This window comes from Dipteris shenzhenensis, chromosome 15, assembly GCF_047967505.1.
Source record: "Dipteris shenzhenensis isolate YYH24624 ecotype China chromosome 15, Dip_SZ_1.0, whole genome shotgun sequence".
In the NCBI taxonomy this organism is placed as follows: Eukaryota; Viridiplantae; Streptophyta; class Polypodiopsida; order Gleicheniales; family Dipteridaceae; genus Dipteris; species Dipteris shenzhenensis.
This window is the reverse complement of record NC_141610.1, coordinates 36,321,493-36,342,959: the sequence shown is the minus strand read 5'-3', so window position 1 is coordinate 36,342,959 and position 21,467 is coordinate 36,321,493. Positions and strand designations below refer to the sequence as shown.

The 21,467-nt window shown below is 44.3% G+C and overlaps 1 protein-coding gene across 1 annotated transcript in view; it reads right to left on the bottom strand.

Annotated features, from left to right (window-relative positions):
• LOC147893744 (vacuolar protein sorting-associated protein, putative (DUF1162)) overlaps positions 1-21,467 on the bottom strand; it is a 215,327-nt gene that overhangs the window by 43,180 nt on the left and 150,680 nt on the right. The window contains exons 25-28 of the mRNA XM_087385903.1: positions 13,951-14,085; positions 13,643-13,810; positions 13,362-13,487; positions 13,180-13,269 (exon numbers count right to left, since the gene is read on the bottom strand). Coding sequence (XP_087242029.1) covers positions 13,180-13,269; positions 13,362-13,487; positions 13,643-13,810; positions 13,951-14,085 — 519 coding nt within the window. The remainder of the gene's footprint in view (positions 1-13,179; positions 13,270-13,361; positions 13,488-13,642; positions 13,811-13,950; positions 14,086-21,467) is intronic.

Below are 21,467 nucleotides of genomic sequence, written 5' to 3'. Positions count from 1 at the left end.
CATAGATAATTACCGTATCAAAAGTGTGTGTTGATCGGGTAGCCACATGTAATATCATGGTGCCCCATATCATGAAGAAGTTGAATTTGAAATGCACAAGGCGTTCCTCCACTCAAATCAAAGTAGCAGATGGTCGACGACTCGCCACCCTGGGAGTCATTGAGGATTTACCCATCACTGTCAATGGGTTGACCACCACCGTCAATTTCTATGTAGTGGACATTGAAGATACATGCATGAGTTACCCAGCCATACTCGGGAGACCATGGTTCAAAAAGAGTGATGCAGTCAGTTATTGGAAGACGGGACACATGTCTTTTGGTGCTTCAAAGGAAAAGATCCCAGTGCAACCAAGTGCCACTGAGCCAGAAGAAGAAGAGGAGCAAGACAGTAATACTCTCTCATCCTCGGTGTCTGAGTCAATGGAAGATTCAGACGGGGGGGGAGGAGTTCTCGGAGGAAGAAGTTTACATGATGGGGGTGTCTCTGACACTGCCACCCGCGGAAAAGGTAAAAGCTAATCCTCAATAGCTTGAATCTATGCTTTCTCCAGACCTCACTCCGAGTGAGAAAGATGAGTTCCTAGAAATGTTCAAAGGTTTCCCTGACCTGTTTGCAACTAGCTACCACCACCTTCGCCATGTGACTGCCATAGAACACAAGATAGAGCTGAAGCCTCTGATGCTAAGCCAGTGGCTCAAAAGTATCGGAGATTAGGAGCCCTACAGACCGACACTTTGTGCTCAGAGTTGCAGAAGCTTGTAGAAGCTGAGTTTATTGTTCTAGTTCACAATACTGAATGGGTTTCACCAGTGGTAGTCACCCCAAAGAAAAACAACAAGTGGCGGTCTGCATCGATTATACGAAACTCAATGCAGCCACCAAGAGGGACCATCATCCTCTACCCTTTCAAGACCTCATTCTTGAGAAGGTAAGTGGTCATGAGATGTATACTTTCTGCGATGGTTACTCCAGGTTTTATCAAATCACAATTGCCGAGGAGGATGTACTCAAAATCACATTTGCCATACCTTGGGGGACGTTTGCATTCAAAGTTGTGCCATTTGGCCTCACCAATTCTCCTGCTACCTTTCAAAGATTTATGCAGATGGTGTTTGCTCCTTATTTGGGGATTTTCTTGGAGGTGTTTTTAGATGATTTCTGTATATTCTCGGCACGTAAGAAGCACGTCATGAAGGTTAGGATGGCCTTCCAAAGGGTCAACGATGCAAATGGCAGCCTCAATCCTGATAAATGCACCATTGGAGCCACTCAAGGGAGGTTACTCGGACATATTGTCTCACCCGAGGGCGTCAAGCCTGACCCTGAGAAGGTAGAAGCTATCCTCAAGCTCTCCCCGCCAACAACTAAATGTCAGGTACGTTCATTTGTCAATCTAGCATGATACTATCGCCGCTTCATTGATCAATATGCTACTTTGACACGACCCATGACTACGCTATTAAAAGATGGGGTTGATTTCTCTTGGGATGAGGATTGTGATCATGGGTTTGTACAAATCAAGAGTGCTCTAGCTTCAGAACCCATTCTACGCAATCCTAATTGGTCAAAAACTTTCTATATCAATCCTCGGTTTGGTGAGCACACTCTTGCGGGCATTATTCTCCAACAAGGCGAGGATCGGTTCATGTATCCCGTTCGATTTGCTTCTCGACAATTGCTCGAAACTGAACGACGCTACTCTGAGGCTGACAAGCATGCCTTGTCTTTGGTGTTCTGCATTGAGAAATTTAAGCATTATGTGGTTGGAAAGTCCTTCATTATAATCTCTAGCAATGGTCTTGCAAAGCAGGTTCTTCAATCACCAAATCCCATGGGCCGGTTGGCCAATGGTTGGCAGTTCTACAAGAATATGATTTTTCTTTCAAAATTGTAAAAGGGGGTTATTCCAACTTGAAGAATGCTTTGATTGATTTAGAGGAGTGCCTCAATGTAACCCTTGTAGCGGCCATAGAAGTTGGGAATCCATGGTATGGTGGTATCTATAGGTTTTTAACCGCTTTCTCCTTTCATCTGGAAATTACTAGCTATGAGAGAAAGAAGATCCGTAGAGATAGTAGGCGCTACACTCTCTGTGATGGGGTGTTGTACCGTCAAGGCATGGATGGGGTACTAAGACGGGCCATTGATTCAGATGAAGTACCTAAGGTATTGAAGCATTATCATGATGGATTTTGTGGAGGCCACTATGTCGGTGACTATACAGCTAAGAAGATTTTACATGCTGGGTACTATTGGCGGACCTTGTTCAAGGATGTCACTATGTATTGCAAAACTTGTGAACCATGCCAATTCTTTGGGAGGATGGATTTGCGTCATGGGCAACATCATCCAGTGATGTCCATCCATCCGTTTCAGAAGTGGGGAATAGATTTTCTCAGCCCCCTGCCCATGATTACCCGCAAAAAGAAGTATCTTTTGGTAGCTACTCAGTATGTCACTAAGTGCACTGAAGCTATCGCCCTCACCGTTGCAAATGGTAAGGCAGTTTTAAATTTCATATTTAAACGTATCTACACAAAGTTTGGGACACCCATGGAAATAGTATCTGACCATGAGAGTCTTAGATGAAGCAGTGGAGTTGCTCATGGATCGCATGGGTATCGATCATCGTACTTCTAGCATCTATTATCAAGCATCCATGGGACAACAAACAGAGCCGACCAATGGCCTCCTTTGAAAATCCATGGGAAAAATGGCCACAGGGTACAAGAGCCAGTGGGATCAGAAGGTCATTAAAGCCGTGTGGGCTTATAACATCACCCATAAAACATCTACAGGTCATACTCCTTCTGAGTTGGTGTACGGTACTGAGGCAGTTTTACCACTAGAGATAGAGATTTTGGCCTTGAGATTGGCACAAGAAAAGAGGATGACAGAAGATGAACATATAGAGGCCAGGTTGGTACAACTTGAGAAGTTAGATGAAACTTGACGCTTTGCACTACATCAAACAGAGATCCAAAAGAATCGACAAAAGGCCCGCTTGGATGCTAAGATTCACAAGGGATGGGAAAGACACTTTGCTGAGGGAGATGTTGTGATATGATTTCATAATAGATTGGACCACCAAATGGATAAAAAGTTCCTTCCACTGTGAACCGGTCCATACAAAGTCATTAAGGAACGTAGCAATTGGTTTGTACCAGTTCAGGAGCTGCATGAGCCATATGGCAAGAAGGTGATCAGCAAGCATTAAGTCAAGTCCTTCTTTGTGTGTGATGGTCTCAGGCATGGAAATGCTGTGCATTTCTTGCCTGGGAGGGGAACTATTATGGATAAATTTGACCAAGGTAAAAGGCATAAATATGTGTGTCTGCTTATATGTGTGGCAATAGTATAATAAAATATGGTGTGCATAGGGCCCACGGTTGAGGTGGTAGGGCATGACCATGTGCAACCCTTCCACGTAAGAGGACCCATAGGTGTGTTGTACATAATCCATGGTAGTAATATTATAAAATATTAAGGTGGCATGGTTCCTCCATGTCCCACCCCTCCACCTAGGCGGTTCCATGCCTGCATTTAGTGAGACATGGCCCAAGGACCATAAGAGAAGTAATATAAAATAGGTGGAGATGGATATTATATTGGATTATTTCCTCCATATAGGATATGTGTTACGCTCTAGCCGAGGTAGCATGACCTCGGAAGAATCAGTCGACATTTCCCTTATAGGATCTAATTTTTGTAATATATGTGTTTGCGCTTTATGTAAATGATCGGGAGGGATTAATGTCAAGGTCCTAGGTGAGGGCTGATAGCACCAGACTAGATAGATCTGAGACCAAGGGCCTAGTGCAAAGATTGTGCCTAGGGGCAAGGAATTAAATGCATCCCAAGAGAGGGGTGAAATGTTGCATTAGGAAGGCCCTATATGGATGACATGTGGCATCTAGATCTATCTAGGGATTTGGGGTCTGTCAAGGCTAGTGAGAGAAGATAATGATTCAGTTTTTTTACGTGATTTTGTGATAGATCTATCTCTCTTGCTTGTGAGTCTTGGCAGAGTTGGCTGGGAGGAAAAGTAAGGTGCTACTCCCGTGATATCTGCAGTGAGATCAGAGAAAGAGAAGGGCTAGTTTGACTGAGTTGGTATCAGAGCTTGAGGGTGTGTAGGGGAAAGGCGTGGAGCGTAAGACCTGTGGGCAGCGCAAGTCGACGGGCTGGCTGATTGACGAACGAACGGGCTGATAGCGTGGGGTTGACTTGACGGAACAGGGACCGTGGGAAGGCACGTCGTCGATCATAGGTGGTGACGATTGATATCGGGAAGTCTGAGCGTAATGGGCTGACGGTAGCTGGTGACGAAGCTAGTTGGTGGTGACGGAGCAATCGTGGCGCTCATGTGGACCCACGATTGGGCTATGCAGAACGACGGAGCGCAGGAACGTGGGGGCCTACGAATTGGCGAACGCAGGCTTTTGAGTTGAGGCTTGAGCCTGGGGTCCCGTAGGTTGGTGGCGTGGGGGTTAGCTAGTAGGAAGGCTGACGAACCTACGTTCCTTAGGTTGGGAGATGACAATTGGTATCACGGAGACACTAGAGTGATTCCAAAAGATTGTTTCAGTTGCGCTATGCAGAAGCGAACCACTAGGGAGCAGCTCTTTTCCTTCCTGCGCAAAATTTCAATTTACGGTTCATTTATTTCTATACAACAGAAGGGAATCTAAAGTGAAAAATAAAATAAAATTTTCGTGGACTGTCTTTCAGATTGAGCCTGTGTGCTCAAGTCAGTTTGATGCAGGAATTTCCCTAGTATAGGGAAAGTGGTTTGGGGTATATTGTGATATATGCTTGTGTCAAATACTTGGTCAGTATAGTCGTCAGATTGCAGGTATTCCCTAGTATAGGGAATTGTGTTCAGAGTGTCAGTACCCTGAATTGTGATTACAGTGTTCTAGGGGTGTTTAAAAAAAAAAAAAAAAAAAGGCCCCAAAACAAAACACCTACTGAGCTAAATGGAAGCAGAAGAAGGAGCTTCCAGGAGGGACCCTGGTGAATCAGGAGTCCGGCCGACCCAGCAGGGATCGCGCCCAGTAGCTCACACTTTATCTGGCAGGATTGCATTGCTGGAAGATGCCTTGCAACAGTTGTTAGCGCAGCAATTACAAGCCAACGCAGGGCAATCTGAACTTAGGAGAGTGCTACAGAGTATGTCTGCCAGACCTTCTCGAGAGGAGAAGGGAAAGGCTCCAATGGAACTGGAGTCTAGTGTCCATACGGTCGAGCCTAGGAAGGCTAAAGTGCCAAATATTGCCAATTACAGACCGGAAAAGTATTCTGGTCGGATGAACGACCGTAGCTCCGATGTCATTGAGACCTGGTTACACAAATGGGACGAGGCGTTCGCCATTTGTGAGATCAGAAATGACATCAAAAAGATCCGCGAGGCCATGGTGTTTAGTGAGGCTGCGGATCGGTGGTGGATTAAACAACAAAAAGATGGCATAGCATCCACTACCTGGGAGGGGTTTAAAAGAGAGTTCAGGAAACACTTCTTACCTCCTGACGAGGCATCCCGAGCTTGGGATCAATATAGGAACCTGCGTCAGAGAAGTTTATCAGTGGCAGAATACACTGATAAGTTTCGAGAGAGTGTAATGAAGGTTGACGAACCCCTGCCTCAATCAATCCAAGTGAAAGATTTCATATTTGGATTGAATGATCGAATAAAAATGGAAGTTCGGGCTAAGTACGCTAACACGCTAGATGATGCAATAGCTATAGCCCTGAACTACGAGGATGCCAAGGGCAGCAAACCAAGTAGGTTTGCACAGGTCGGAACCCAGTATGGGTATCCGAAGAAGTCTGGGTTTAAGAAGAAGTGGGCTAGTAGAGGGAGTGGTTCGCAGCCTAGTGGTCAAGCCAAGCAGGCGAGACCGGCTGAAACTCCTAAACCAAGTACCACCATTGGAGTGAAGAGGAAAGTAACTCCAATGGCAGCCTGGGCTTGGTCTAAGTCTCCCTTGAACCCGGAACAAAGGGAAAAAGCGAGGAGAGAAGGCTTATGCTTTGGTTGCCTTCAACCTCATCAGTGGAGAGATTGTCCACGTAATAAAGATCGTCGGATGGCTGAGATGGTGATCTCAGAGTGCGACGTGGAGATGCAGGGAAGTCCCAGAGCGGAAGAGATGCAGATTCAGCTAGCGGGATCTTCTCAGAGGTTAGTACCTTGTTTGTTCTGTGTGTCTGTTACTAAGTTAGTGATGAGTGCACCTGATAACATCCTATCTAAGCCCGCAACAACGGGGTATACAGCCTTCAATGATACGGAGTTAATCAAAATGAAAGGGCTAGTGGCCAGTCATGATGTCATTGTGTTGTTTGACTCAGCGTCAACTCACAATGTGATTAACTCCAAGCTCGTGAAGAGGCTGAAATTAAAGACAAGTCCATCTGACTATGCGTATACAGTCAGGATGGCTGATGGAAGTTCAACTGAAGTATGGGACCAAAGGGTTACCCAGTTGGAGCTTCGGATTCAGGACTATGCTGAGAAGCTTGATTTTGAAATAACCAAGCTTGCTCATGCGGATATAGCCCTGGGAATGGCGTGGCATTCTAGGAAGAATCCAGCCATTGATTGGAAAAAGCACGTATATCAATTCAAGATGAATGATGTGCTTTATGTCTTGCGAGGTGAAAGAGATATACCTCAGGGACCGTTGGTTTCCGTGATGGAAATCAGAAAGGCTCAAGTAGAGTCTTTGTACCTTTGCACAGCATCGGTAGAGTCGGTAGATGAGTCTTCGGCTAGCACTGATGTTATGCAAAGTGATGAGATGGCCAAGCTGGCTAATCTTATAACAGAGGAGTTCTCTGAATGTTTTAGGGATGAACTGCCTTATGGGTTACCTCCAGAGTGGAAAGTTCAGCATAAGATTGAACTGATCCCGGGGGCAGAACCTGTAAATAGACCTCCCTATAGAATGAGTTTTACTGAAGAAGCGGAGGTGCGTAGGCAACTGGAAGAATACCTCAAGTTGGGGCAGATTCAACCAAGTTTCTCACCTTTTGCTTCACCAGTGATATTAAAGAGGAAAAAGGATGATACGTTTCGCCTCTGTATAGATTACAGAGCATTGAATAATATCACTGTTAAGCACAGGTATCCGATGGCTCGGATTGATGATTTGCTAGATGCATTACATGGAGCCGTGATTTTCAGCAAGATAGATCTTAAGTGCGGCTATCATCAGATCCGGATTAGAGCCGAGGATGTGCATAAAACCGCTTTCAGAAGCAGGTTTGGTCATTATGAGTTTTTGGTAATGCCCTTCGGACTTACCAATGCTCCAGCGACCTTCGTCATGCTTATGAACGATTTACTACGTCCGTATATCGGAAAGTTCGTAGTACATTTTATTGACGATATCTTGATATTCAGTAAAAGTGTTACTGAGCATTGTGAACACTTAAGGATAGTGTTCAGTACTTTGAGGAAAGCCAGTCTTTATGTGAATAAAAAGAAAACTATACTGTGTATGGTTAGGCTTGAGTACTTAGGGTTCATAATTACTCCACAGGGGGTAGAAATGGATCCGAAGAAAGTGGCGGCGATACTAACTTGGCCAATCCCTCAGAGTCTGACCGCGTTGCGATCATTCTTGGGATTTGTCCAGTTTTATAGAAGGCATATCAAAGGATATTCCGAAATAGTATCGCCATTGACTGATCTGACCTCAGATAAAGTACCTTTTATTTGGGGACAGAATCAACAGGAAAGTTTTAACACCATAAAACAAGCTGTGGTCTCAGGACCGGTGTTAAAAATAGTTGATCCCCAGAAACCGTTGTTCCTAGAAACCGATGCGAGTGGCATTGCGGTAGGAGCAGTCCTCCTTCAAGAGGGAAGGCCAGTAGCCTTTGAAAGCAAGAAGCTTTCTCCCTCTCAAAGGAATTGGCCAACTCATGAATTGGAGTTGTATGCTGTTATCCATGCTTTGAAAACATGGAGGCATTATCTGTATGGTTCAAAGTTTTATGTGGATGTGGATCATGATACTCTGAAACATTTCTGTAAACAGCCTGACTTGAGGGGCCGCCAAGCTAGGTGGGCAGAGCTCATGCAGGAGTTTAATCTAACGATTCGGTACCGAAGAGGAAAAGACAATAAGGTTGCTGATGCGTTGTCTCGCATTATGCACAATCTGAGTTTCACGGTATTAGAGAGTGCTCTAATGACCGAGATCAGAGAAACTCAGAAGGTGAACGAGTTTGTCCAGAGCTTATGGCCTAAGGCTCATGTGTTAAAACCCGGGGAAAATGAAAAGGATGACCTGGCATCCAGAAAAGGCCAAACTTATGCAAGATATACCATAAGGGATGGTATGCTAGTTAGAAATGACAAGGTTGTAGTACCTGGTCAGAATGATCTCAGGCAGAGAGTCATTCGACAATGCCATGATAGCCCGTGTGCGGGACATCCAGGTGTCGAGAAGACATATGATCTCGTGAAGCGAGATTTCTTTTGGCCAAAGATGAAAAAGCATATTCATGAATATGTGACACGGTGTTTCTCGTGTCAGGTGAGTAAGGCCGAGCAGGTGAAGCCACCCGGACTTTTACAGCCCTTGGAAATACCACTAAGTAAGTGGGAGAGCATTTCCATGGATTTTATTGTAGGACTACCTGCAACACAAGGAGGGTATAATTCTATCCTTGTGGTGGTTGATCGTCTAACCAAGATGGCTCACTTCATTCCAACTAGAGAGTCTGTTAGTGCCCCGCAAGTAGCGGATTTGTTTATTAGACATATATTTCGTCTGCATGGATTGCCTAGATCCATAGTGTCAGATAGAGATGTCAGGTTTACCGGTCACTTTTGGACAGCGGTATTTGAGACACTAAGGACTGAGTTGGGAATGAGTAGTGGGGATCATCCTGAGACGGATGGTCAGACGGAGAGAGTCAACCAGACTTTAGAGGATATGCTGAGAGCATATGTGTCATTGAGGCAACATACATGGGACAAGTGGTTGCCATTGTTGGAGTTTGCCTACAGTGATAGGAAACATTCATCTACTGGGTTCAGTCCGTTTGAACTGAACTATGGTTATAGACCAACTAATCCAACTATAGTTGGAGTACCTCAGAAAGTGCTTAGTGCCGCGAACTTTGTAGTTCAGATGCGGGAGATGCTAGCACTTGCGAGAGCTAATATCCGTCAGGCTATGGATAGAGCCAAGGTGTATGCGGATGAAAATCGGTCTATAAGAGTATTTGAAGAAGGAGAAAAAGTTTTTCTCAGAATTCCTTCGCACTCGAAGTCGTTGACTTCAAGAGAGTGTGCTAAGTTATCACCTCGATACTGTGGGCCATGGTTAATTCTAAAGAGAGTAGGCAGTGTAGCCTATAAATTAGAATTACCACAGGGGTGTAAGGTACACCCGGTTTTTCATGTTTCACGTTTAAAGAAATTTTTACATACTGGTGACTCACTAATCGAAGGTGTGGTTTTGTTTCAGGAGATAGAGGATATTGCAAGGCGCAAACCAACAAGAATCCTGGACCGAGGAACAATGCAAATACGAAATCGGAAGATACCCACGGTGTTGGTTGCATGGCATGGTCAGCCTCTATCCGAAGCTACCTGGGAATCCGTATATCAGTTGCGGAGAGTGTTCCCAGACTTTATCATCGAGGACGCTGATGTCTGAAGAGGGAAGGAATGTTACGCTCTAGCCGAGGTAGCATGACCTCGGAAGAATCAGTCGACATTTCCCTTATAGGATCTAATTTTTGTAATATATGTGTTTGCGCTTTATGTAAATGATCGGGAGGGATTAATGTCAAGGTCCTAGGTGAGGGCTGATAGCACCAGACTAGATAGATCTGAGACCAAGGGCCTAGTGCAAAGATTGTGCCTAGGGGCAAGGAATTAAATGCATCCCAAGAGAGGGGTGAAATGTTGCATTAGAAAGGCCCTATATGGATGACATGTGGCATCTAGATCTATCTAGGGATTTGGGGTCTGTCAAGGCTAGTGAGAGAAGATAATGATTCAGTTTTTTTACGTGATTTTGTGATAGATCTATCTCTCTTGCTTGTGAGTCTTGGCAGAGTTGGCTGGGAGGAAAAGTAAGGTGCCACTCCCGTGATATCTGCAGTGAGATCAGAGAAAGAGAAGGGCTAGTTTGACAATATGCCCATGTGGGGGGGGTGTAGATAGTCCAAGAATGCAAGTTAAATAATGGGGAAAGTAGAATGAGCTGGCAAGATTTCTTGTGCCAACCCTCCACTTGTCCTCCTAGATGTTTGAACGTATTATAAAATTAAGAAGAGACCAAGGGAGTATCTTAGACTTGGGATATGGGGTTTGATTTATGTGAAAAAATGAGACAAAGAGTTATCACACACAATTGAGAGTGTGTATCCACCTAGCCCACATGGGAGATTCCTCACACACACCATGCATGTAGAGGATGCATTTATTGAGAGAGACCCCTTCTCTTGGCTATAAAAGAAGGGGGCTATTCCTTAATGTGACACGCTCATTCTTGTAAAGCCACAATGCTAGTACTTTGATTTCCCCCATCCTTCCTTTCAAATAAAGCATGACTCTCTTCCCTTGATGTTTCCATCTCTACATTCCACCTCCCATCATGTACATGCTCCTCTTCCTCCTCTCCCTTCCCCCTTGTGCCATAGTCTCCCTCTTCATTCCCACCCCTCTTAATCCCTTTTCCCCACCCATGTTAATACTTCTCCCCTCACGTTCCCTTTCCCCCATGGTCCTCGAGCGTCGCCATGCCTAGCGTCTAGCCTCATGCCTTGATTTCTTTTCTAGTTAATAGCACTAAGGATCTTGTCTTTTGGAAATGGGAACCGATGCATTTCCCTGGTGAAGTCATTCACAAAGGAACAAAGTAGTCATATCCTCCAAGTGATGCTGTCCGCAATAGCCCATATACATCAATATATATGAGATGCAACTTCTTGGATGCACCAAGGGTCCCATCTTTTGGAAATGGGAACCGATGCATTTTCCCCAATAAGTAGTCCTCACAGACATGTTTTCTAATTGGATGGAGATCTACCTTCATGCCCTTTGAATGCACCTTCACCAAACTATTAAAGTTTAGATGCCACAATCTCTCATGCCATAAGTGAGTATCCGAAATCACAGATTTAGCAATGGCATTAGCTTCTATAGTAGGCTGTCTTTTCAAAGATATTAAGGTGATACAGCCCATTGTCAAGTATCCAAGTGAGTACAATGTAGTTATCGTACCGGTTCTCAAAATACACCCTAAAATGTGCAAAAGCACTTCCACAACAGTAAACGGTGGCTGAACCGCAAGAAAAACAAGCTGTTTGGAGCTGTACGAAGGTCCAAAGTCACCAAAAACTGTATGGACAAGTGTACAAAGACTTTACGAACTGTTTGCGGTCAAAAGTGCCAATTTTGTTCAGCTGCACAAACATGTATGGACGTCCGTACGGAGCGTACAAACACCAAAGGAAGGGTGTCATTTTGGTAGAGAAAATGTTGAAATGGCACTTGAAACGTCAAAAAACAGTTGCAGGACTGTTTTTCAGCTCCAAAAACAATATTCTTCACTCACTGCCTGCTACAAATCTATAATCTATTCTAGCACCGAGGAAAGACAGCTAGATGCTGGCTGAACGTCCTAAGCAGGCAAGAATGCAGGTCAGGTTCAAAAAAGAGCTGCTGAAATGCAAAAAAGAGCTGCATTTGAGTTGAACTATTGGCTGGAAGCTGAGTTCAGTGAAGGTGAGCATGGGGAAGCAAGTAGGAGCAAGAGAACCTGCTCTGATACCATTGTTGGGTGCGGGGAGAAATGGAGTGCAAATGGAATACGAGGGAGCAGACGACAGTTGAGAGAACACAAAGTACTTGAAAATGAATAATGAGAAAGTACAAGTGGTGGCCAATATAGGCCCCAAAGTCAACCACAAGTGTTGACCAATGAAGTCAACATAAGGGTTGACTGATCCTAATTGGCCTACAAGGCCATAGCAGGACGAAGTGCTAACAAGAGGAACATTAGAACATTCACAACTATAGACTCTATGGTTCTTAATTATTTAGACATCTTCAACATCATAGGATCATCAGATCAAAAGCACTTAGATTTTAAATTAAAAAGGCATCACGCTTGGGGATACCTTTGGGATAGATAGGATAAAAGGTGAAAATCTAAGGAACAAGTCAAAAGGGAATTTACCATTAACAAACTTTGAAATATTTGTATTAGAAGAAGAATCCTTTGGGACCGGAATTCTTTAGGCTAGATGGGTGATAGACTTAGTTCTTACCTTGAGGAGCTTTGATGGTCTACTAAAAAGATAATCCTCCCATCTCTTATTAGAGGAAGAGACAATAGTGACATGTTATCTATTCTAAACTAGAGATGCTTAAGATGAGACTCTCATGCCTCATAAAAAGATCATTTTAGTAGGATTTGGAATCCTAATATCCGTGACAAAATTTGTAGCCTAGAACGGTTGAATTTTGCACAGTGGTTGTCAATGCTTGGTTGCACAAAAGGTAAAATTCAGCTCTGAAATACCATTCTTCTAGTACCATCTGATCAATGTATAGGGTAGATTATTGGAAGAAATTCAACATTGAGTATGCTAGTCTCCAACCTTGTGTCAATCTCCATGTGAGTTTGTGGAGATTATGGTCTTGGAATTTTATCCTTGGTCTCATATAAGTAGAGATCATATGGAACTTGCGGTCTTGCAGCTTGGAGCATGGCACTAGTGCCATTGTCTGGGACCTCTTAGATTTAATAGTCAACTTTCACATGGTGATTGACACAATGTGAGGAGTAGGCCAGATGAGAGAGAGGACCAGCTTCTATAGTGATTGCATGGAGAGAATTTGAGATTTGGCTTTTACCACTTCGAATCTTAGAGGCATTCTAGATCAGCCATCCCCTTGGATTGAGTTTAGAGAACCACTCAGGCTTGAGGGAGGCCCATACACTAAAAAGATTAAGAGATAGGCACCATCATACAAATCTTTGACAGTCCCTATGCCAAAAATAACAACTGCTATATATGCAAAAAAACAAAGCTTGCAATTATGTCAATATCTTTCATACAGAAGACGCTACTTTCCTAGTCAAAGAATGCAACGGATATATGAAGAAAAGTTGAAATAAGCCTTATCTTCAAGCATACCTTTATGAAAGAATGTAACAATGCCCGGAATGTTTCTTGCGCCGACGTATAGTCTGCAAGTGGTTGTCCAGGAAGGAAGCTTGCCACAATCTGGTAAATTATCCACCTTCCAATATGTAAGCCATAAGTAAACACAAAATTTTCACGATTCAGGTGTAGACAAACACAATGAGTCACTAGACCTTTATTGGATGTATTTCAAAGCGCTCAAAGTAAATTTGACGACTAGATGTTGACTCGGCAAGAGAGTTGCGGTAAAATGGCACAAGCTTCATTAAAGTTTCTTCATCAAGATTCAAGTCAATGGCCTGAAAGGACATACCATTAGTATTTGCAACAATTTACTGAGAAGAAATATGGTATCCAAGGAGATGGAGATATGTTGTCCTGAGCTAATTTAATGAAACAGATGCTAAACAAGCTAATAGCAAAATGTCATATTTTCAGAGTGTCTGTGCAGCACCTGAAGAAGGATAGATGAATACTTCACATGATTGGGATTTGTTGCATCATTAGAAATGATAACAGCCATGTGCAGCACAGTCTCACACTTTTTAAAGCGATCCTGACCATGAACTCTCAGGATGGCTGAAAAAGGAGCTCCTTGCCACTTCTCATCCACACTCAAAGTCTGCCAAGATCATATCTTGTAAAACAGCAATCTTGCAGCATGTAAACAAGAAAAAACTATTGATTGTCTGATGTGGAAGCTTCTAATACTGATTAAGATCCTTTGTGCTTCTATACCAGAAATTAATCAATGTAAGATACCTGAATTTTAACTTGAAAAAGGGTATGCTTTTCCGTTTTGAGGCATTCAACCAGCAAATTGCTCATCTTCAAGCACAGGATGGGTGCAAATTCAATTTTATCTCTAGAAGAATCTGCATGAACCACTTCATTCCTCTGTTCAAAAAATAACAACCACACAGTTTTTCTTGATTAAAACTGTTTAAAGCTATGTGGGAAGTGATCAATAGAGTGCATATACTAGAACCCCAAAGTAAGAAAGAAGAGCTTTGAATTAGACATCTTATTTATAATATATTACATTCACAAGCCAAAACAAAAAGCAACAATGGTAATATACATATTGAATTAAATAAAGGTGACGGAACAGATCTAGAGAAAGGAGAAGAATAGCAAGAAGGAATGGGGGGGAGGGGAAGACAGCAGAGGGAAGGGTTGAGTAAGGGAAGTGAAGGGGACGATAGCTAGAGAAAGAAAGATGTATTAACATCTTCAGGAGACCTCACACACCTATGAGACAAGTTTCAATCAGAAAAAGTAACTCATACAAGCCACTATGGGCTGAGACAAAGGGCCTCCCTAGGGCCCTTATTGTGTGTGTGTGTGTGTGAGAGAGAGAGAGAGATGTATTAGTGTCTGCAAGAGGCTTCGCGGGCCTATGACACAAAGAGAGCGAGTTTATTAATGTCCTTGAAAGACCAAAGGGTCTATGAGACTGTCATGACAAGAGAAATCACTAATCCTTGATTAGTAGACATATACGCCAATAGTGTAACATGTATTTGTATTTATGATGGACACCGACCCATTTGTTATGGCGGTGGATCATCTCAATAGATAGAACTAGTCGAGCTGGAGCCACTACTTCAGACGGCATCAAATTTGGACATGTGACACTTATTTTATTAATAAAGATATGCACACGGATGTCTAGGTACTAGGGGCAATAGGAAGGGAAGGGTGCATTAAGGTGCATTGAATGGTAGATGCATGGGTCATAGGATAAGGGTAGGTGTAAATGGGAAGATGGAACTTGAGTCATCTCAAGGGATATTAATGAAAGGGTATCACCCTTTCATTGTGAATCTCACGTAGCATTTTCCCCTTCACCTTGTATTCATCTACGATCTCTCTCCCACCTTGCATGTAGGTCGAAAGAGAACCAAGTACTCTCACGAGGGCGCTCTTCCCCATTGGAGGGCCGATTGGCATTCAAATTCTGTATGCATTGCACGCATTTGCATTCTTGAGAAGTCCGTTTCTTCATAGAGACTTGAAAAAACCAGATACAATGAAAGCTCGAGGGGTGGGACCACTACAACGGAAATCCACACCGGAGATGAAAAAATAAATACATCGTGCTGTCGCTCTACGGAAATGTATCCAAATGCAAAGGACAAAAGGGAGTGATCTCCCTAGCAGTTGACCATCTTATCAGCTAGCCATCTTGAGTGATGAGACCTATGTATGCTGTTTGTGGAACCACTTCCTCCGGTCGATTGAGGATAGAAGAGATTATCTAGGTAGGCAGTGGCTCTAGATCTGGTGAGGGCTGGTGCCATCGAGGAAGGAAAACAATAATAGAGTGTTGCTAGCCGCTTTGCCTGATTAGTCTATCTGGGGCCCTCTCTTCTCAAATAATCTCTTGGGAGATAGCTTGTTGTTTGACAAACGCTATTGTTGCTCCAACGGTCTGTCTCAAGTCAAATAGTAAAGAGATGCGTGTGGTCCTCATGTCGGGGACTCTCTCGATCTCTGCTAGGTTGCATATCCTACTGTCCCAGGCTTTGAGACACCCCAAAAAAGAAGTCAATGATCATCCTCTGCCTCGCAAGAGTTGGTCTCCATGTCGCTAGGCCTTCAAAAGGAGTTGGTCTCCATGTCGCGGATCAAGATGGACCTAATCCGTTCTTGGATAAATAGCAGTGCTGTCCATGGATCTCATAGTTCACTAAGCATTTGAATGCAAAGCGCAGATCCATGTCTCGTGGAATGCCCTCTGCCTCTCCATCATACATAGCTATGAGAAGATACTCGTAATTCAAACCTCGGCATGGCCTAATCTACCTGAAAATCTGCCTTCTCCAACAGCTCTAACTCTCTCACACTCCACAAATCGAGCAACCTGAGTGTCAAGTGCTAATGCATAAATCTTCAATGTGACATGTCTGTTCATTCTGGTCATGTAGATTCTAGACTCATAGGAACCTTGCCTTATGGATCACGATAATGGTGTTAAGGGTCCAAATGTGAGGGGAACCGGTGTGAAACTACCTCATTCAATAGCTTTGCTAAGATTAGGCCTAAGGTACTAAGTCCATGTGCAATCTACTCAGTGCATAACCCCTCACGATTTTAAGCTCGGTCATTGTATAACTTAAGAGTTGTATGCTTGATTGATATCATTGGTGGTGAAGAGTAAACAAGAAATAGGGTGAGGTAGCTATGGAAGATTTGGTGTCGGCAGGTTAGGGACGTCATAGAGAGTGCATGCATAAGTCTTCCATGATGAGAGGGGATGTGGTTCTCTACTCAAGAACCTCCGCCAAAATTCCATAGAGTTATTGCTAAACATAACGCTTAGTAAATCTTCCTCATTTTGGCGGATGAATTCCCTTTTCTTCCACGTACTAGACCATGATACTATATTTTGGTCTCAGTCTCTGTGGCAAGGTGGTGATGCTTTTTCTCAAATTTGAGTTGATGGCCAAAGCCCTTACACTCATCATCCTACCATCTATTGCAAGGGGCCGATCCAATAGGTGGTGGGAGGATGGATCTGGTGGTATGTACACCAAGTAAAGTTGCGAAATATGGGGGCTAATTTCTGATCAAAGTAAATCTCTTGATAGGCTGTGTATGTGTGATGGCTCATGGGATGTGCTCAATGATGGGAATGGGATGGACAAGCTAAAAACACAAAGGAATGGTTGCCTCTAGTAGGGGGTAGTGGGATGAAGAAATCTATTGTTACGCCATGACGGGACTAACTAGGCTATAGGCTTACCAAAGCCTAGGTTTCATTGACTTGGGATCTTGGACTCTACCTAAACTTAGAGCATGGTCTAACTTGGGGTTAACGCGTTCATCCCATGGTTTGTTTGGACTTTAGCTTGAAGTTGAACCCTACTAGGGTCTGATGTTTACTAGACCTGGATAGAGGATGCTTCATTTGGTAAGAGCGAGCTTCGAGCTTCGTAGAGTCCTGACGCTATGAGGGAAAACGTAAAGACCCTTGAGACTGCTTATCATGATAAAGGATGCACATATCCCTGGCAGAAGAAGAGGATGAGAAATCATGGTGCAAGGGCACGTGGTATGGGACACATGTTTGGACTTCGAGGATGGTGCAAGGGCATATTCCTAGCAGAGAAAGAGGATGAGAAATCATGGTGCCCGGGGTCTGAGAATTACTAGACCTAATTAAGGGATGTTCGATTTGGTATTAGAGCTAGCTTCAAGCTGATAGAGCCTTCATGCTCTGAGGGAAGCGAAATTCCCTTGGGGGTAAAAAATGCACATATCCCTAGCAGAGAAAGAGGATGAGAAATCATGGTGCTTGACTTTTCTGGTTTTGCTTGGAGATGTGGCAGTAGGATTGAATCCGAGCTGTTTTTGTTTATTTTGCTTTGAATTTTTCTATACGTGTTTAACCCAAGTATATACTAGTTGGTTGGCCCAAAATAGAGGGCTTCATCTATAGAGGTGAAGAGCGTTTCCCATCACTGCCAAAGGAGTCCCCATACTAGGGTGCTGACTGCTCCATGTGAAATGGCTTGAAGGGCTGAAAACAAGAGGAACGGTGGGCATCTCCCATAAAATCTCAATAATGATCCGCATGCTTGGGTACAAGCTGCTTGCCTCTATCCTCAGATGCATGTATATCCAGTGGGTTCATTTGCTGGTCAAGCTATCGGGAGATCTGCTAGCGAAGTGCTAACCCATCTACACAAACGTACCCTAGAGCATGGTAGATAATGCCTCTAAAAAAAGTGCCTGTACAATAGTGGATGCACGTGATAGGGGACGGGATGGCATGCCCGTGTTACTAGTGGGTGCTTCAGAATCCAAGCGTGGAATTTGCAATTCGTAACCGGACTGAAATTTGAAGTTGGAATACGAGATTTGGAGCTTGTATATTCCGAAATCTAAGTCTTCATGACATCGCAGCCGCAAGTCATGGCGTGGGAGTATAAGTCTGGAAGCCGAGAGTGTTGATGTGGAAGTCATGAATTCATGATTTGAGTGAGCTGATGGAAAATCTAGGGTTTGAAATCTGAGATCCAAGTGCACTGATCGGGATCCAAGATCTAGGTAGACGGATCGATAATTTTGAGATCAAGAATCTGATTGTCATGCTGGCAATTTGTGACTAGGAGGTTTGGATTCGGGTCGCTAAACTGAGAATCCAGGATCCGAGTTACTGTCTCGTACCAGTCTTGATGATATGTACTAGTGTAATTAATTACTAATGTGCCTTGGAAGAAGAACACAAGGGAGATGAGCAATGTATGGCATCCTGCCAATGTGCCTCGGAGAAGAACACGAGGGAGATGAGCAATGTATGGCATCCGTCGTATAGTCTGTATGGAGGCGGCATCCTTATGTAATAGGTGATGCAAATCTATAAGGGGGACCTTGAAAGCCTCTCCTATTGGTGATGAGCACGATCGGCTTAAGCATTGCAGCAAAGTGGCGAGCATGGTGTGGCAATGCAATAGGACAGTGAACGTCAACGTTGAACATCAACTAAAACTTTGCCATTCTGGAATGTAAAAAACGCTGACTATGGATCCTTGGTCTCCACATGTGGGCTATGAAGCTCGCTTGATCTAGTGGGAGACGAGTGGCGAAAAACAAGGCTAGGGAGGACTGTTGATTTTGTGCTACGCTTCCTACCTGTACAAAGGTACAATGAAGATGCTAGAAGAAGATGAAAGCAAGCTAAAGGTGTAGAGCTTAGGAGAGTGCTTTAAAGGAGAAGGTAGACTTGAAGGGGTAGGGAGGAAGCAATACCGATGTCTAGTTGTCACTCCCAACTAACACTTTGAGGTTGTTAAATGCCACAAGTGGGGTGGGTTTTTTTTTTCCCCCAAAAAAGAGACTTCTATTAAGTAAGAAAGAAACCCGCTAGAGCAAGCTCTGTGCGGAAATACACCATGCTAAGCATGTAATAAAAACACCTCAGAGAAATGAGGTAGAAAGAAACCAAGGCTGAGGCTGAAAATGCCATCTCAACCCTGTAGAAGTCTCAGCAAAGAAGGGAGAGTCTCTCCAATCTTTGAGAAAAGTAACTCTCCTGGAGAGGCTGCTCGAGATGATCCTTGCATGGTCGCCCAAATGGCCATCAGAGTGTGTATCGTATCTGTCCAAGTACTGGCCAAGATCTGAGAAGGGTGAACCTGAGAACCCTCCAAAGTCTCAGTGCATCTGGCTCTCCAAATGTGCCATGCTGCAATGCTAGCTAGGATCTCCCATGGAGAGTCAACCGAGGAGTGAGCAACCCTGAAAAGAGTGGCCGGAACATCCTCTAGAGAGCACGACTCCACAAGGTGTCATCGGATGTGAAGAGCCCAAGAGGAGTCAAGTCTCTCAAAAAATACATGGGGCCTTGAAAGAGTAAGCCAAGCCACTGATCCCCAGTCATATAGAAAGGTAGGCGAACAAAAGTGCTGAAAAGTCTTGCAATCCCCTTCCATATGATTCTCGCCTGTCTGCAATCCCATAGGCAGTGTTGTATTGTCTCCAAAGCAGAAAGCAGCGAGGGCAAGAAGGGTCAGGTCCGAACTTGGATCTCCAATGGTTCACTGCTATCCCACCATGAATAAAAAGCCAAAAGAAGAGAGTGATTTTTCTATTCCGGTGGGATTTCCAGAGCCTTTGCCAAAAAATTCTCTGCAAGTCAGCAGAAATCTGTAAGTTCTCCCAATGAGGAGCTCTGGTAGGCTTCCAACCCCTAGAGCTGAGCTGGAATTTCCTGGCATTACTGACCGTGTAACAAAAGAAGGGGATGCCCTTCTCTCGGTGCCCTTCATCTATCCATTCCCATTCCCCAGGGTCCCACTGCAAAAACTTAATTGGGACACCTCCATAGAGCCACAGCCTCCATGAGCCAAGGGCGAGGAGAAGCGGGTCAGGATCCAAGTACCACTGTGAAAGAGAGCCATGCTCCATGAAGCTACCTATCCTGACTGGCTGAAACGGTATCTCCAACAAGATAGGTACCTCCAACAAGATATCGTATGTGGATCTGGACAGCCTGCCCCTGAAGAAGCATCAAATACTAAGGCATCCTCATGTGGGTCAAGAAAAGCAATCACCTGTAAAGGAACTCCCAATCTAGATAATGCCCCCATCCAGGTGGAGCAAGTAATAGGCATGTCATCTGTGTCCACCCAATCGAAGGGCAAGGCTGCATCAATCTGTTGGACTCTCCCTGCACTCCCTCTGAGTAAGGAGAAGCTCCAAGTGGTCTGCCAAGCTCATCCAAAATCCTGTCATTCCACATGATAGGCTGCCTTTCAATCTCTTCACGCGTGGATGGGGGAATCCTGCGAAGAGTACTCCTGAAGCTGGCCCATGCTTTCAGGATAGCAACCATAAGAGAGGAAGAGGGAGACCTAAGGTGGGCTGTGGTGAAAACCCATCTAGTACTGTGTGTCCAATCCTCTCCTGAAGTGAGCGTGCGAGACTGTATGCATCTGATAAAAAAATCCTTCCAAGGCTCTTGTCCTGGCATAAGCCCTCTCACAACGAACTTGCAGAGTAATGCTCTGCACTGTAGATCTGGGTCGATGATATTCAAACCCCCTTCTCTTGTAGAAAGAATCAAGGTCTCCCAAGCCACCCTGGCTATAACATCAGTTGTGCCATCTAGACCACTCCATAAAAAGTTTCGTACAGGACTCTTAAGCTGAGTGATACCAATCCCTAGAGTGGCACCAACAAGAGCATACAAACCATGCTGTGGCTAGAAGAACCAGGTTAACCACCACCACTCTGGAGGCCAAGTCAAGTTTGGCTGAGCTCCAGAAAAGGAGCTTTCTTCTGATGCTTTCCAACATCGGAGCAAACTGTTGTGAGGGAGAGATGCCCACCCCAACCGCAGCCCAAATATCTAACGGAGAAGCCCCTCTATACCCAAGTGAAGCCAATATCATTATCCCAATCCGGGGTGTCATCCTCGATCCAAAAACCACTGGATTTATGCCAATTAATGTGTGCACCTGCAGCTGTGCAAAACAAATCCAAGGCTGTCCGGAAGGAAGTGAGTGTCCTTGGGGAGGCATCCAAAAAAACAGTCGTGTCATCTGCCAACTCACTATCCAGGAGCTCTTCTTCCCGGCGGATAGGAAGCCTCAGCCCATAAATATCAGCTTGAGATCTAATGTAGATACTCATAGCTTCCGCCACAAACAGAAAAAGAAACGGGGCAAGAGGACATTCCTGGCAGACGGATCTGGAAATCTAAAACCTGTCCCCTCTTACCCCCCAAATGAGCAACTGGCTATGTGCTGATCTATAGAGAGAGGATACTC